This window comes from Dicentrarchus labrax, unplaced genomic scaffold (genome assembly GCF_905237075.1).
Source record: "Dicentrarchus labrax unplaced genomic scaffold, dlabrax2021, whole genome shotgun sequence".
Taxonomy (NCBI): domain Eukaryota; kingdom Metazoa; phylum Chordata; class Actinopteri; family Moronidae; genus Dicentrarchus; species Dicentrarchus labrax.
The window spans coordinates 25,444,871-25,463,566 of record NW_026136713.1 but is presented as its reverse complement, the minus strand read 5'-3'; the positions used below and the strand labels follow the sequence as shown (position 1 = coordinate 25,463,566).

The following is an 18,696-nucleotide window of genomic DNA, read 5'->3' as shown; positions in this document are numbered from 1 at the left end:
AGTCTTTTTACTACTTTAAATGTTTAACATTGAGTCAAAAGGGTCAAACCAAACACTGACTGTAAGGTTTTGTGTAGTTTCTCCTTCAGGTTTGGTCCAACAGTTGAACAAATGTTAGCAGCTAACAGGTAAACTTTACACTTGATAAACATCAGCACGTTTTACAGGTTAATTAATGTCACCTGCCCCCAATGGCAGAAAGGTTATTATAATAATATTCTAAGAAGCAGTCAGTCAGGGTTACTTTATATATTCCATATTTCTGCTTCCAGGTAACACTGACTGTTTATAATGAAGTGTTCTTCAGTTGGGTCAGAAGTGGTAGAAATGTTCTGTGGCAGGTCGTTAGCGCTCTCTGGTGGACAAACTGGGTAATGTTTCCCAATGAGCTCAAACACATGCAACATATTCAGTCGGGTTATAGATATTCAATCTCTACAACACAATTATATCCCTATTAAAATCCTTAGTAAATGCTCCCTACAGGAGAAGGCTGCTGTTCCCACTCTGAAACAGTTTTTTCTGACCATACAGGACAGAACTTACAAACGGTCATAAGACTGACTACATTAATTCGGCCACATCCCATAAATAACAGTTCAAATTAAATAGAATTTATTTTAGTTTACAGAAAATTTATCTTCTAGAAAGATTAAATGTTCTTTGCACAAACAACTAACATCAGTGTGCAGATATTGATCAACCAGACAGATTATATTTGATCATTGACAGGCTGTATGTGAAAATAACGATCACCGCTGTTCCACTGTGCAGATGATAAACTCTGTGTCACACAGTTTATCCAACTAGCAGTCGGGTTTCAAACTAAACACGCACCCAGGTTTAGGTGATGTGACAGGAGCTACTTTCCAGGATAATTTACTCACTTTTAATCAACTTCCAGGTGTTTCCATGACTGGAAAACCCTGAAACAACATGTTAGTTTGTCTCTAAATACCATGTGACTTCCAGCGTGCGGCTCCAAACCCGACTGGTTCCCACTAAAGACATAAACCTGTAACAACACCTCACAAATATAAAGTGTGATTTACAAAAAGGAAACACTTTTGCTCTCTGTATCTAAAGTTTAAATGACATTAAGGCTTAAAGTTGTGCATCATTAAGGGCGTGGCCGCTTTGAGTGACAGGTGTCAGTCTTCAGTAACCAGGCTTCTGCTGACCCAGTGGATGGTAGGAACCCGATCAGAGAGAGGAAGAGTGTGAGGAAATAACGACAATGTGTGCGACACCTCCATGCGTTGTGTAAATCGTTATAATTGTTCTATAATCTTTACAAAAACACTTTGACACTAGCAGTTTAAAAAATTACATTTCCAAAAAGTGCGCTGATTTTTTTTTTTTTTTATCCTTTTCAACCACATTTTTCTTTTCTTCCCATTTTTCCATCATGAACAGAACAGCGTTTAGTTTTTAGATTATTCCCAAAGGCAGATAAAATGTCCCGTATGTTTGATGGGGGGGGGTTGTACAATAAGCAGAGGGATTAATGAGCTACAGGTCCTGGGGAGGGACGAAGAGTAGAAGTACAGAAAGAACACAGAAAGACTTTGTACAGATTTCCATCACGTGAATATAACTTATTAAATAAACGCTGTTCAGTTTTTTTATTCACCATTTCTTTTAAAAGAAAAACAAAGAAAGCTGTTACAGAAATCAAACATGCACGGTATTATTCCTCTGTCCCGGTGTGTGTGTGTGTGTGTGTGTGTGTGTGTGTGTGTGTGTGTGTGTGTGTTTTAAAACTCATGTAGAGGAAGAGGAGGAGGACAAAGGAGCAGCTGCACAATATCCAGAAAGCTGTTGTTACGTTTTAGAGCTGAAACTATTCATCAATTAGAAAGAGAATTCAATTCATTCACAAATATTTTAAATATTTACGTCATTTTTCAGGTAAAAATGTCAAAAATAAGCTTTTTAAATTTGAGGATTTGCTGATTTTTCTTTCTTTGTAAATTAAATATTTTTGGGGTTTCGAGGACAAATCGACCAATTTAAAGTCGTATTCTTCGGCTCGTTGACATTTTATAGATTTCTGATCGATTAACTGACAGAGAATAAATGTTTCTGTCCAACTGAAACACAAACACATTTTAATCAACGTTTACTGACGTAGTTTAAAAAAACTGAGCTGTTTCTCAAAATGATTTATAATCCAGATCAGAGCTGAACATATTTATATATAATGAATCAGTTCAGAGTTTCTTTCTCTGTTCGATATCTTTGTAAACTGACTTTAAGTTTTGGAGTGAAGCATTTTGGCTCTTTTTCATTATTTTCTGACATTTTATAAACTAAAAATTATTCTTAATTAGTTTTAATAATTATTGTTTGTCGCTCTAATATTGTTGAATGAGATGTTTTGAGATTTGCTGTTAATTTATTAATTTTAATTTCTAAATCTGGTTTTATTAATCGATTAATTGATGGATGGAAATGAATCAGTTTCAGCTCCTCAGACGTAAAGATTGTGTCTTTATTCATTTATAACTTCCTCAGGTTTTAGATAAATAAGACAAACAATAAACCATTAAACTGTGATACAGAATCAGTTCAGTGTTTTTATGTTCATTTGATCTTATTGGTTATTTATTTTAATCTCTGAATCTGATTTGAACAAAGTGCAGTGGTTTGTTTTATTTCTTGTTTTTTATGATTTCCTGTTCATGTACATTATATTTCTTCACTTTGTTTAAAAATAAAGGAACAACTGAATGGAGTTAAAGAGAAAAGACTTTTGCAGCTTTTATAAATTAAAGTGTGCAGACGTCGCACTGTTTCAGCTCTATATTAATAAAACTGTCTGTACTCTGACCTCTGACCCTGGACAGATATCTGTGTGAGAGATGGAGGATAAATTCTGTGTCGGGTTCGTTAATAAAGTCCAGCTGAAGCTCTTCTGAGGCGCCAACAGTCTCAATCGAACGGGAATCTTTCAAACTTAAAGTCTTTTCAGCTCAAAATTCACACGTTTCCTCACAGCAGGCGTTTTATTTCGGAGGTTTTGGTCATCTTACTAGCTTTTCCAGGTCTTTTAACACCATCTCATGGTCTTCAGATGAAGAGCGGCGAGTCTCAGCTGATTTAAGTTCCATACTTAGATCACATGATCACGAGGGATAAATATCGGGACAGATCATTATTTTTATATTGTGAATTATCCCAATAACTAATAAAACAGCTGATTCATTATCAGTATTTTGAATTCTTTATGCTCTATGAAAGCCAAAGTCTGTTTATGAAGTCAGAACTGTTGTTTGTTTGTTTGTTGTTGTGTAAACAACGGTGATGTCAGGTAGATTTGGTCAGAACGGAGCTGTTGAATATTAAATCATTTTCTTAAAGCTTTTCTTGATGTTTGCACTTCATTCTGTCTCTTTTCCTGCATTTGAAATATCATTTTCTTTACATAAACACAAGATAAACACACATTTTGCATTAATGGTGTAATTAATCACCTGTAATGACCCCCAGGACGAAGAGACGCAGGCTGGTCTGTCTGACTGTTGAAGCCTCATTTAAACTCAAGAGGAACTTTAAACCCTCCATCTCTGTACACACAGCGTGCATTAACATTAATACAGACCTGAAGTTGGACTTTGATCCAGCAGGTGGAGCCGTTTTACCACAAACTGTCGGCCTGCTGCTCCTCTGGGTTAAAAACAGGAAATATGTTTATATTTATAGATAAATATGATTAATGGAGGTTTATACAGTGTGTGTTTGTATGTCTGGATGCATTTTTATCCCAAAAACCATAAACATAATAAACCTCTGCTGAAGTCTGAGCCTGTTCTGTCCTTAAATAGAGCGAGAGCTGTAGGTTGGAGGAGGTGTAGTGGCCGTCAGTGTTTCTCAGTTAAAGACTAATACAGGAAATGATTCTCTCGTTTTAACCATAAGTTACTTTATTTTGGAGGGAACAATGATTGCTTTTTTCTTTTTTAAATGTGATTTCCCATGCTCCTTAGCAGCAGAGGCGGCGCTGAATGAACACAGCAAAAACCAAAAAACTTATTTTAGGATTTTAGAGGCGACCAACTGGACGACAGAGACACTGTGTGAATATAACGTCTGCAAGCATGTATGACAGAGCGAGAGTGTGTGTGTGTGTGTGTGTGTGTGTGTGTGTGTGTGTGTGTGTGTGTGTGTGTGTGTGTGTGTGTGTGTGTTAGCCAGAAGAGCAGCATCCTCCGGCGGGCGTGGCTTGTGGTTCGTCGTCGACGATCTGTACGCCCCGCCTACTCGATGCTGACTGGCTGGCGCCGTTGCCCTTCAACCTCTCCTCAGCCTGAGCCGTCTCCATCATCCCTGAGAGCACAAAGAGAGCGAGAGAGAGGGAGGCTGAGACACCGGCTCACACCGCTCTTCATCACAGTCAACAGGGCTCCCCTTTCCAGGACCTTTTCCAGGACCTTTTTCTCGATACAGGACAGCACTTGCTCACAGACAGCAGTCACTGTTTAATGGAGACTCTGTGTTTGACTGTTTCTCTGACATTAATTTGGCCACAGCTCAGACTAACCCACCATTAAAGATTTCCAGGACAACACAGATTATTTCCAGGATATTTGCTCATTTTAATCATTTTCCATGACAGGAAAACTACTCTGTAGATTCCCAGGTTTTCCAGGACGTGTGGGCCCTGAACAATAACAATAATTCACTAGAACACACTTTACGATGCTTTCCTTTAAAGACGTCGGTTACTTTGTGATATTAACTCAATCTCAAACCGTCCAGCTTTATTGTTCCTATTTGAGAAAATATCAACGGTACAGTTTGAGTTTATAGGTGTGTGTGTTTGTGTGTTCAGGTCTTACTTTTACAGAGATCCAGGAAGAGCTCCTCGATGCCTTTATTTAACTTGGCTGATGTGTGGTAGTGTTTGGCTCCCACCGACTCTGCGTAACTGCACAGGAAGCAGAGAGAAAGACGAGTAATGAGCACGCTCAGATAACTGTGCACCACGACGTTCCTCTGACGGTGGAGAAACAATCAATGATCAGTGTGTGTGTCTGTGTGTGTTTGGGGCTTCTCACCTCTCGGCCTCCTCCACTGAAACATGTCTGTCTTTGTCCAAATCAATTTTATTACCTGCAGAGAAAAGAAAGCAGACGTTCAGTCCCCTCCCCAATATGGCGGCCGTGCAGACGTGATGAGCTCTGCGTCTCTATATGAATCTGAACTGTGCAGAGTTAAAGGAAAATCACTTTGAACGCCGTCTCATGTGACTTTATTAAAAACTAAATCTCATTATCAAACAGCAGATTCTGTAACTGCTCTCACACTACCAACGGGTCCAAACACATGATGAGCAGAACAACAACAACATAATCCAGTTAAACACACAGCAAATGTCCCTCACATGGACAAATGACTTCATATTTAGAAGCTATAACAACAAACCCAAACAGAGCCGATCCAAACAGGAACCCTGCTGCTGATAAACCCTAAAATCCATTCATCTGTTCCTCAAACTGGACTCTCTGGATTCAACTGGATCGCCGTCCAGCTCAGCCGCTGCGTCTACAATAAGTTATCTAATATTTAAAGACGTCCATCCCTTAGTTATGCTGCTATAGGCCTAGACTATCGGGGGATTTCCCATGGTGCACTGAGCTCCTCTCTTCCTCTCTCTTTCTGCACTCATTCATGTTCCATTAATGCATGTTACTAACTTCACTTCTTCCCCGGAGTTCTTGTGCTTTCTCGTCTCGCAGGTTCTCATGGATCCTGGTGGAGCCTCCTACCATGGTCCTGCTAGATTGCCATTACCAATACTGTTGTTGTTGTTGTCTGTCTGTCTGTCTGTCTCCTTTATTTTACGTCAGCTGTCACACAGATGTTTTCTCATGCTCGGTGCAGCCTCCGCTCACCACGCCGCTGCAAGAGCAACATGAGCCCCGCGAGCAACAAGCCAATAATAGTTTATTATAGTAACGTAATAATGCAACCGGCACAAAAGACGTACAGACGAGGAAAACAAACACTGCAGAATACAGTTTGTTCAGGTAACTCAGGTACTGTAGCTAAATAATCCCCATGGTGCATCACTCCCTGCTTTATCACACTGTCACATTTCCATGAGGTTTGTATACAGATCTCATTCACACTGAAGCCACGCCTCCTCTTCACCGCCAACAGCCGATAACTTACCTACTATACATAAACAAATCTCGTTCCCCAACATTTTCCTCAACTCTTTCACCCAGTTCTTCACCTGCAACGACAGAAACACATCAGAGGAGGATCGGGAGAGAAAGGAGCGTTAATGTCATAGAAGAGGGTTTAAACAGGTTGAATTTAAGGCTTTTGTAGACAACATTAATGCAGTTTAAGACTTATCTTACTTTCATATTGGCAAAAAAATAGTTTTGTAGTAGTTGCAGCATGATCAATACCCAAAAATAGTTAAAAGCAGAAGTGAAAAATGAAACTTTAATCAAGTAACTAACTTAACTTCATTAATCCAATCATATTTTAAGAGCTGTCAAAATCTTATTTAAAGTATTTTAAGGCTTCGAGAGGCTCGGATTATTGGATTTTAGACTCTGTAAGTAGTAAAAGGATTCAGAAAACAGCTTCAATAAATAAAAAGATAAAGCCTTCACAACATGTCCCCCCTTGATGGATCTTCATCGGGTCAGAACGTTTGGAAGACTTGAAACCAGACACATATTTAATTATATTTATACATTAAGCAATAGGCTGATCAGCTGTATGGTGGCAGGTGTGGTTAATTAATCCAACCAGGGTTAACAAGAACAATGTATAACACAATCAGGTCTGTAGAAATGTAGAAAACACCCAGCTGTTACCTTCTGAAAGGAGTCTTCGTCTGTAATGTCGTACACTAGTACGGCTCCATTTGAGTCTCTGTAGTAGATGGGACCTAACGCATGAAAACGCTCCTGACCTGCTGTGTCCTGCACACGCACACAGACACAGACAGACAGACAGACAGACAGACAGACAGACAGACAGACAGACAGACAGACAGACAGACAGACAGACAGACAGACAGACAGACACACACACACACACACACACACACACACTCAGGTTCATATTATAGCTCCAGTTCACTGTATGTGTGCAGTATGAAAGCAGTAACAACTCTTACCCATATGGCCAGGTTAACTCTCTTTCCTGTGATGTTGAGCTTCTTTGTGAGAAAGGACGCCTGCAGAGGAAGAGGAAGAGGAAGAGGAGCAACAAGGATTAATATCAGGTTTTAATAATTAAACAGGTTAAATGTGCAATTGTAATCAAAACTACGGAAGCTCATTTCTGCCAATGTGACGAAAACAAAAAGGATTCTGTTTGTTATTGAGAAATAATCGTTCTTTTGTTTCTTTCTCGTCATTAATTGGCTGATCAATACGCAGATATATCGATTCAAAGCTGTTTTAATTTAAAGACTTCGAGTAGAAACTGATTAGAAAGATTGAAGTATTTTGTCCTATAAGACAAAGTAACAAGTGTAGGGCTGCAAATAAAGATTATCTTCATTATTGATTCATCTGTTGATCTGTTTAGTAATTGATCAGTTAGGATTTAACTATCACTGCGCCTCAGTACAGCCTCACACAGCTGGTGGCATCACTGACAGTAAACATATCACATATTAAACACATAATAATAAATCAACTAACTGAAGGATCATTAGCAAACATTTTAAATCACCTTCCTCCTCTAAGGCAACGTGATTGCCTGTAATGTGACCTTTGACCTCTCCACTGCGGGACTAGTGGAGGTCCTGAGGGATTAACATACTGCTGGACTTACTTTTAATCTCTCTGGAGTGAAGTGACTCACATCTGAATAACTCAGATGTAAAAATAAACGGTTTACTATCTTCTACACAGAGTTTATTTCCCTCTAATGTTCATAGTAGCTCACAATATGCTAATCAGAACTTTAAAAATACTACTATAAGTATTATTTTAGCAAACTTGAGACAAAATGTCAGCCAAAGTTCACAACATAGAAGTATTGAAACATGTTTGTGTGATATGTTTTGTGGTCATTCAGGTACTTTAGACAGTATTCTTACATTAGATGCTGTTTCTCAAATACAATGCGACTACTGAAAGCAGGAACTGGCTTTAAATGCTTCATCCCGACTGTACGCCGACGGGATAACTGTGTGTTTCATGCTGGGATTATCTTCATTCACAGGCTCTCCGGCAGACAGAGACGCAGTGAGGAAGCCGGAGAGGTCGAGATAACAACATATTTGTATTTTCAGACCCTGACAGGCGGAAGTTTACACGCCAGATCAGGGAGGAAGTGAGAGAACGATACGCAAAGTCATGAAAGAAAAGTAGTATTCTTTAGAGGAAAGCTGATCTATAAATGTGTAAACTGTTGAGTCTTTGTGCCAGAGAACGGCCGTCGGTTTGATTCCAGCCTGTAAACTGCGACAGACTCCAGCAGTCGGTCCGATAACAACCCCGAAAGGTTAAAGTCCGTCTGGGTAGAAGGTCGAGTTCTTGTGATTTATTGGACGACTCGGTGGGAAAGTGAAGCTCAAGGTCAGGATTAAGATTCAATGTCAACAAACAGAAATGATCTGAAGGCTCAGACACAGATTAATGAATATTATAATAATAATAATAATAATAATATGTGGTTATGTAAAGGAATGAGTCGGCAGCTGACTCTGTGCTGCTCTAAACTACAGCTACTGTTTACTTATTTACCTCACTGTTATTGAATTAGTTTGTAATGTATTTCATATAATACATGTTTTTATTAATGCTAGCATAGTTTTATTTCCAACATACCCACCCTGTATATATGCATTACATTAACGCACTCCCGTTTCCTAATTCAATTCAATTCAATTTTATTTGTATAGCGCCAATTCATAACAGAAGTTATCTCAGGACACTTTTCAAATAGAGCAGGTCTAGACCGAACTCTTTATCTTTATTTATTTATATTTAAAAAAGTACTTTATTTTCATTTTATATTCTATGCACCAAGACAAATTCCTTGTATACTTACTTGGTAATAAACCTAATTCTGATTCTGTTTTATTTCTATTATCTTATATTATTGTTGGATATTTTAATTTTGTATTTTTTAAATTGTCTGATTTTATTTGCCTGAAATGTTTTAATCCTGGTTCAACAAACAAAGGTTATAGGTATTTTTATAATATATAAATAATATCTACAATAAAGATATATGCAGGTGGTGCTGAGAGAAAGTCTGTCTGAATAATGACGTCATACTAAATGCTTAAGTCAGACATTCAGGGTTTTTGCATTAATTTAAACAACAGGGATCATTTATATAGTTATTAAACATTTTAGGAGATAAAAAAATGTTTCCTACAATATTTTTCTTTCTTTCTATAAAGAGAAAGTCATTATGAGTGTTTTATAAACTGTCTTCCACATGAACTGACAGTAGAGCTGCTCAATTAATCACAATGTTATATAAAAAACTATATGGTCAAGAGAAAACACCCAAATCACAGCAGCTGCAATGTTTGGGTAAAATAAAATACTGTACTGCTGCAGGCTTACAAATCTTGTTCTCCAGGTTTAAGAAAACATGTCTTCCTGCTACAGACGGCCCAAAAATTTCACATCAACATGATTTTAATCAAAATTCATGATGCAAAAATCATCATTCCCACTGATAGTGAATCACATCGTAATATAATCACAATGTGATGTTTTTACCATAACTTACCTAAGCTACAGTGATTCAAACCAAAGACTTTTACTTAATAAATAAGATTGTAAAGCAGAAACATATAAACTATATAAAATATAAAAGGATATTCTGAGCCCCAGCCTACACACTTCTACAGCTCAGACGCTGAGTCATGGTCAGCAAACATCCCTGATATAAAAGCAGAATAAATAAAGCTTACTGTGCAGCTGTCAGTCTTTATACACGGATGGAAAATAACAACCAGAACACAGACAGTTAGTGACGGTCGAATGTCGCAGGCCGCCGATGCAACTCAAAATGAAACTCATGAGTTGTAGTTATTTCAGCCAGAGGAGATTTTTACTCACATTTGACGACCCGGCACTAATGTGACACAGTGACTCTAAAGCAACTAACATATTCATCCAGGAATTATAAATCCAGGAATTTAACTCACTCATTAAATCTTCCTAGGACTTTTTCTTGTCCTGTCAGCGTTCATCAGAAACACTGTTCTCCCCTTCATGTTTCACAGCAGCCACTTTGACATGAAACAGTAGGGTAAACACAGGTGTTACCAATCACACTAATTAATGCCCACAGTAGGATGCTGGGAGTTAAAGTACAGGTCTCCAAACCAACTATTTCACCACCTTCCCAAGACTCACAAGGCCACAGCGGCACTGACGAGGCTTCCTCCTCATTTTCTGATTATCTGCCTCGACTCAAAATGCTAAATACTTTGCCCGATTGATAGGCCGACCAACTAACTGGTCTATCACTACATACGATATTTTTCGTAATAAATACGACTCCACGTTGTGTCGATCCCGTGTACACTCTGACGCCAAAGCTTTCCACTGTCATTTTGAGTTTTCAGAACAGTTTTTTGTTCGATTTTCTGGGTTTTTTTTGCACCAAACAAAAGAAGCCGTGATACCAAATGTAAGACGTGGACAGAGAGGAGACGAACCTAAGAATAAAACAAGGGAGGGAATGAGTGAGGAGCGAGAGAGACAGCTGCTTTATCAGCAGGTGAAACTCTCCTCGGACTCAGTATTTCCTTTTCCTACTTTCAAGAGAGACGACCACAATATCGTCCTCTTTCCTTGACGACTCCGTCCTGTACTGTGAGACTTGCAGATGCTTTACGTCTTTAGTAAATCCTCCAGATTCTCTCTGGATGAGAGGAAAAATATGTGAAAACATCCACTTTCCACTCTGAAGAGTCTTGTGACAGTTTAATCATGCCGAGCTCGTGCTGGGAGATGACTTATTTTTCCCGACATCCTCTGATCGTCTCATTTAACGCTCAGACGGCGACATTTCATTTGAGCTGTGGAGAATCTCTGCAGCCGAGTAAAGAAACTGGATCTGCAGCGCAGTAAATCTCACTTCAACCAGCTCTGAATTAAGCATTTTATCTTCCCGCTGCAGCCCCAGAATGCACCTCTGGGCTGTGGGTCACGTGAGTGAGCGTAAACGGCGTCTGAGCCCTGCAGATATATCGAAGGAGTGATCAAGTCATCCCCACACTCCCATGATCCCCCGTTTCCTGGGTCCTACAATCACAGCTGAGGCAATGAATGAAACTTCATTCATTACTAGGAACGACCTTCGGACCCGACGTCTTCATCTATTCATTTACTCCCTCGGTCTGCTCTGTGTACTTTATATGGTGACCGGAGGCAAATCTCAGACCAGAAACACAGTCAATGTACCAGTGACTGTTCCTTGAACTTAAATTCCTTTCATTAAAAACATTTAAACGTCAGTTTAATCACCACAAATTCTTTATTATTGACTCAATGTGTCATTTTAAGATCACTGAGTAAAACTAAATATCTGTATCAGTCATAAAAATGCATCCTATCACAGTATATTGCACACAGAGAGAAACTGTAACGTTTCAGTATCTTCCCCCCCGCCGTCACTTTAACCTGAAGGCAAACTGAACGTAGAGATTTGGGGGGGTGTGAAGCTGCGAGTATGCAAGAGCTCTGCCGATGACGCAACTGACATACTCCGAGGTGTTTGAACGCAACACCGGCTTACACAACCGCCCCCAGCTCTGTGAACACGCTGTGGAGGATCGATTCGGCTGTAAGTCATTATTGATGCTCCGTCTCTGGCCGCTCAGATGGAAACGCTGCATCATGCTTCCTGGATCCCCCCCCAACTCACTTTTCTTTCTCCTCAAATGTACAGTCAGACTCAGCGAGAGAGTTTGTGAAACCTGAGCAGAACTTACAGCCCGACTGCCTCTGAGCCTGAAGGGAGATATACAAACACACACACATTTTATCAGCTCTGAGGTCGTTTGCACAACGATACGGGTCAATGTGACGATTACATTTACATCCACACGTGGTATTCTGTAAGTTCGTCGTCCACAGCGAAACTAAACGTTTCAGGTCAGACCAACAGTAACAGAGGTCACTGATTCAACAACTACATGGACGCAGCAGAACCAGAGATATCGGGTTCTTAAGTTCGGTCAGAGACTGTGGTCGGGCTGAGTGGCGTTCAAAAACCTCCAATACCGACACCGATGCCTTGACTTTGGTTCAAGGTTACTTTATTTGTACCCATACGGTAGATCTGCTTCCAGAAACACAAAAACTAAATACAAACATGATAAATAATAAAGATAAAACTGATCCAGACTCGAACAATCCGGACTTATAAAGAGGAACCAATTAAAAAAACACTAAAATAAACAGAATAAATCAGGTGAAAACAGTAAAAACCAGAAAACTTTTGTCCTACGTTAACAACTTATTAATCTGAGCTGCTGGAACGAAGCTATTTCTATATCACCTTGTTGTCCATCTTCAGACTGTAGACCTCCGCCCTGAAGGAAGCTACTGACGGATACTTTATTCAATACCAACTTCCTAAAATAAAATGACATTACTTTACATTAAACAACCGACAACCAGGCCGATCACACGCTGATGACATTCGCTCTCTAGCTTTGGAAATTTGGCACCGAATGAAAGACGTTTCTTTTGTTTGGTACCGAGCTTTAGATTGGATTGTGCTATGCTAGCTGCAGCTAATGTAACCTGCAGCTCCGGAGGTCTGTAAGATAAATTCTCTCTTTCTTTCTCTCTCTTTCTCTATTTCGTTCTCTCTCTCTCTCCTTCTTTCTCTCTTTACCTATTTATTTCTCTCTCTCTCTTTACTATTTCTCTTTATCTCTCTGTCTTCTCTCTCTCTCTCTCTCTCAACTCCTGGAAATCAATATAATGCCACCAACAGGGCGTCGACCCTCCTCATCATTATTGATTACTGATTATTCTGTCAATCAGAATCTGTCTGCGCGTCCAAAAGATCTTCAGTTCCCGAAGATATAAAACAGAAATAGAAAGTGAGCACCTGTTGGTGAGAAAAAAAAGAGGAAGTGAAACTGAAACTTAACTTATATTAAGCAACAATTACTCCATTTAAGTTGGTGAAACTCTGTGGTTTAACTGTGAACATCCCATAATAACTGATTCTTTACCCATGTATGACAGTGAAGTCAATATCTCTGGGTTGTTTCCAGAGTAATGGATGAAGGGAGAAAACGACTGATGGGTTATTACTGATGCTTTAACACATAAAGAGCATTAATGTTTATTTACTGTTGGACAGTTTAATGGTTAACACAACACGGGTCACACTCTTCTAAAGAAATCATTTTCCAGGTGTTTCCAGGATTTTCCAGGTTTTCCAGAACGCGATGGACCTCTGATAACATCATATTTGATCAAATAATCATGTTTTATAGATCTACAGACATTCTTTGTTTCCCTGGCACAAAAATAAATATCTGTATCAGCCAAACTGTTATTTAACACATCACAATAGATATTATATTTATATATTTCTCATTATAATGATTCAGGATACGAGCTTCCACAGTTACAGCTGCAGGTTCAATATTGTTTTTAAGAATCGATCACAAACTAAATATACAACTAGTAGTATTAATAACATTATAATATATTACTTAAATTATATTATATTAATAACATTATATTATATTAATAACATTATAATAATAATATATTACATTAACATTATAATATATGATATCAATAATATAATACATTATATTTAATATATTATATTAATAACATTTTACTATATTATATTAATAACAATATATTATATTAATAACATTATATTATATTACTAACATTATATTATATTAATAAAATTATATTAATATAATAACATTATATTAATAACATTATATTATATTAATAACATTATACTATATTACATTAATAACATTATAATATATTAATAACATTATATTATATTAATAACATTATATTATATTATATTAATATTATATTATATTACTAACATTATATTATATTAATAACATTATATTATATTATATTACTAATATTATATTATATTAATAACATTATATTATATTATATTACTGTAACATTAGAATAATGACATTAGGACGAGCAGCAGGAGATTATTACCACAGACTCACTGACACTCGGCGGGTTTTATGTTCAGAATTTAGGCCATTTAATTATTGATGAGATGAATATTGATTATCAGCAGTCTGTGTGTGTGTGTGTGTGTGTGTGTGTGGGGTGGGGGGTAGTTCACCTCGCTCACCCGGGATAATCCCGGCTAGACGGGCTCCGATTTCAGCCACAACATCGGCTCTGTGTCGCAATATAAACCCCGCTCTCCCGGGACGGCCCGGTACACACACACACACACACACACACACACACACACACACACTGTAACACACACACACACACACACTTACACACACACACACACACACACACACACACACACACACACAGTGACAGCTACCCCCCCCCCCCAACACAAACACCTCCACCAGCTCTGATTCCCAGAAACACCCTCTGAGGCAAGTTAACCCAACCTAACCCGACCTAGTTAACCCGCACTAGTTAACCCAAGCCGACCCAACCCGAGCCGAGCCGACCCTTACCTGTAGAGTTGTGATGTGTTTGTCGTTGAACTTGTTCTCGCAGTACCGGAGCACCAGAGAGGTTTTCCCCACGCAGCCTTCCCCCAGTAACACCACCTTGAACGAGTAGGTCCTCCCGCCCGTCCCCCCCGCAGCCATAGCTGGGCAGTTAGTGAATACAGGATCTTTCTTTGGGGGGGGGGTTCTTGTTTTTCTTCAATCAAAACAAGCGTTATCAAGCTAGCGCTGCTAATGCTAGTGCTAACCCCGTCGGAAGTGCGTCGCTCACATCGGCTCCAACCGCTGGATCAGGACGGAACCACCGCGACAGCACCAGCGAATGTGACCCTGATCGATACCTGCCGACAGGTGAGCGGGAACCGGCTCTAACAGCGAGCTACTTCCTCTTCCAGCCTAATGCGACCGCTGCTCTTCACCAGACTAATGGCGTCTCTCGGAGCTAACAGTTAGCCGGCTAGCTCCGCCGAAGATCGTCTCTGTACCTGAAGATGAGTCACTTCGTTCTGTGAGCACAAGGCGGAAACATCCGCCTCTTTTTAACGTATTTCCTGTGTCCGCCCTTTACACTACATACTCTCTGAAACGCGATTTATGTCGTAAGGCTTTATTGAAAGCCGGAACACGACACTGAAGCCCTCCGTGTCTTTCATTAAACGGTCGGACTAAACGGCGTTGAGCAGCCCGGAGATGGTGCTCCAGAACCGGGAGCGGAGTGAGAGCTCCGCGCTGCCGCCGCCTCCTCTCTGCAGTGTCACATGATGAGAGGGGTCGGCTGCTGGGGGTTTCTGATGTTGGCCCATCAAACAGCAGACACATCGTTACAGCTCATCATGGGATCATCCTCCTGCAATGTGCTCTGTGTGAACTCAATCCATCCACATGAGATGTTGAAATGTAGTTTGTGTTAGTGTTATTTTACAGGATGCAGAATAATAATAATAATAATAATCAGAGCAGGACAAATAATCTATTCATTCAGCTTCCTTCCTCTCAGGTGACACAGGAGACATGGCAGGTAAGGACAGCAGGGGTCACAGGTCATAACCCTGATTGACCCCAATGCAAAGTGCTTACAAGTATTTTACTTGTTGGTAAAAACATGTTTTATTTCTTCTTTAAAGTCCAGTTTAAACACGACGACCTGGAGTGGTCTGTAATTTCCACATTATCTCCCAGACGTCTCCTGATAATAACTATGTAACTTCTATTAGTGAACATAGAGACCGTGTTCAATAAATTCTAAATCAATAACTCTAGTAACTTAGTATTTTAGTGCACAGCAGGTCAGCCGTACATTACTCATTAACTCATAAAGGAGCTACAATCAGATCGATTGGGGGGGGGTTCAATATCAGGAATTAATGGACAGTGTGGTGTCCATTAAATCCTGATAATGGACACCATAAAGGACATTATTCTATTATTCTGCTTATATCATGGTCACTTGCCAAAGGAAAAAAAGGGAATTAATGTATATTTCTGTTCATTTTGAAATCAAACTTTTTCACAGGCCATAACTCCGTTTCCTTGGTAACACCTGAGGGCTTGACTAATACCTGAAAGCACCATCACCATCCTATACGGTTCTTATGCAATGGAAATGTTGTTCACTACTATATTCTATTCTATTTTATTTATTTTATTCTCTTTTCTTTACTCTTTGCTCTACATTCCCCTGTGCTGCTGTGCCTGTATTTCCCTCACAGGGGATCAATAAAGGAGCATCTTCCTCCAGTTAATAGACACAACCACCAGCAACTCGCCTCTCATAGAGCCAATGTTACGCTACAGTTGTACTGTACAATAACTGACTAACTATATCAATGTCCTCAAATCAATATCAGGACTGAATTGGTAATTGAAATTGAGACTGAAGAGACCTTTTTCACAGCAGCCATTTTGACATGAAATAATAGGGTAAACACAGGTGATGCTAATTAAGATCAGACCGAGTCAGGGTGCTGCTGGAAAGGCTCTGCTGCACTAAATGGAGCCTTAACTAGTATCACCTGTGTTTACCCTACTATTTCATGTCAAAATGGCTGCTGTGAAAAAGGTGTATACAGCGAAAGGGGTCTGTCCTACTCAGTGAGGTCATACGGGCGGTGTACTGACTGCAGCTTGGGCGCCATCCTGTGGCGAGCAGAGGATGAGTTCACTCAGGGATTATTTCATTAGGACATATTAACATATTGTTTTCATTCAGCACATTTATTTAGAACAGGAAACAGACTGGAAGTATTAGGAGGTATTCTATGTCGAGGAAACGTCATAAAAAATACAAATAATGCAGAAAGAAACAAAACATGAGACTGAAGTAATATTTAAAAGAATAAAGGAAAAGTAAATAAATTTAAAGATCTGGGGCTTTCTTGTAAGTCATATTCCTTTATTGTGTTAATGAAGTTTCACTGTGTTTTTGTATAAAATACATTAAACCTAGGTTTTATCTTTATACCAATAAATGTATTTATTAAACTTAAATTTCCCCAGAATAAGAATATTTTTAACCAGAAAGTCGTCTTTGCTCTTGTCCTTGTCAAATAAACAATGTCCTTATGAGAGAGGAGGCATCTCTTCATCAAACGTCATACAATGTAAGATTAGATAAGATAAATATATATAATATATCACAATAGTGTAACAGATAGGCAGAGGGAGAATATATTACAAAAGTTAACGTAACACTTAACACAATCACACTTTTTTAATATATATACACATCTACATCTCTTCCAGTGGGTAATATCTGTAAAACAAATATAAAATATAGTCCAATTGTTGTCTTAATCAGTTGGTGTCCCACCTCATTATAGCAAATTGGAACATCGACACAAAAGATAAGAAAACATATTTCTTATATTTCGTCTATATTTCGCCGGCTAAATATAAAATAAACACAATAAAATAAAATAAATGTAAATTAAAAAGGAACTAATTTCATCCTCTCTTTCCAAGTGTGAAGGAGAAACTACAGAGGCAGCAAAAACACATTAGGTTTGTCCGTTCTGGGCTACTGTAGAAACACGGCGGACTCCGCCAGAAGAGGTAAATAAAAACATCTCATTCAGAGGTAACAAAAACGCAATCATTCCTATATTCAGCTGATTATACACTAATGAAAACATATATACACATGCACACACACACATGTCTGACAATAGATCCTCCTCAATGTTAAACACTGGAGCTTTATAATAACTGTTCATAATGAATTTATGAAGGGTCCTCTGCTGCCCCCCTCAGGAATGTCACAGTAACAGCAGGCAGTAATGAGCAGTCTTTAAACAGCAGATATAAATACACTAATACTTTATATATCATGTGTATGAATAAATAATAAAGCAACTTTCAAATATATTTGCTCCCTTTTTGTCCTTTCTGCTCAAACATCTCTCCACTCATTTCTTCCTTTAGTCAAATATTTACTTTCTCGTTCAGACTTTGTTGTGCAACATTTTTCTTCTTTTCCACAAATGTAAAAAAAAAAAAAGATTAAAGGTTATTTATTGTTATTGCCACATTGTAGTAGAGTATACGGGAACAAAATGTTGTTTGAGGGTGAAGGTGCTAATATTTATATACACAACAATTACTGACATTCATACAGCAAAATTATGATATAGTTAGTTTCCACTCACCCTGTGTAAAAAAACAAGTTTGTTTGAAATAAAAGTAAAAATGCCAAAAGAATAAAAAATATCACATGTACATAAGTATTCACAGCCTTTGCTCAATACTGTATTGAAGCACCTTTGGCAGTTTCTCGTGGTCTGAGAGTCCTTCAGGTGCCTTTTACTGAAGTGTTGCTTCTGTCTGTCCACTCTACCATACGGGCCTGATTGGTGTTGTCCTTCTGGAAGGTTCTCCTCTCTCCACAGAGCAACGCTGGAGCTCCGTCAGAGTGACCATCAGGTTCCCGGTCACCTCCCTGACTTAAGGCCCTTCTCCCCCGATCGCTCAGTTTGGCCGGGCGGCTCTAGGAAAAGTCCTGGTGGTTCCAAACTTTTACATTTACA

The 18,696-nt window shown here is 38.9% G+C and overlaps 1 protein-coding gene across 1 annotated transcript; it reads right to left on the bottom strand.

The window, feature by feature from the left end:
• Positions 1 to 1,255: 1,255 nt before the first annotated feature.
• Positions 1,256 to 15,212, bottom strand: rab21 (RAB21, member RAS oncogene family). The gene is made up of 7 exons (XM_051420173.1): positions 14,678 to 15,212; positions 7,145 to 7,204; positions 6,840 to 6,947; positions 6,178 to 6,241; positions 5,061 to 5,115; positions 4,842 to 4,930; positions 1,256 to 4,329 (listed from the first exon to the last, which is right to left on the bottom strand). The coding sequence occupies exons 1-7, from the start codon at positions 14,813 to 14,815 to the stop codon at positions 4,190 to 4,192; spliced, it is 654 nt and encodes a 217-aa protein (XP_051276133.1). The 5' UTR covers positions 14,816 to 15,212; the 3' UTR covers positions 1,256 to 4,189.
• Between the last annotated feature and the right edge of the window lie 3,484 nt (positions 15,213 to 18,696).

Bases quoted from the DNA above. Each gene is read 5' to 3' on its own strand.
- rab21 (XM_051420173.1), bottom strand. From the start codon at position 14,815: ATGGCTGCGGGGGGGACGGGCGGGAGGACCTACTCGTTCAAGGTGGTG. The intron at 7,205-14,677 runs GTAAGGGTCGGC...CTTCCTCTGCAG, and splicing joins AACACATCACAACTCTACAG to GCGTCCTTTCTCACAAAGAA. The intron at 5,116-6,177 runs GTAAGTTATCGG...TTTTCTCTGCAG, and splicing joins GATTTGTTTATGTATAGTAG to GTAATAAAATTGATTTGGAC.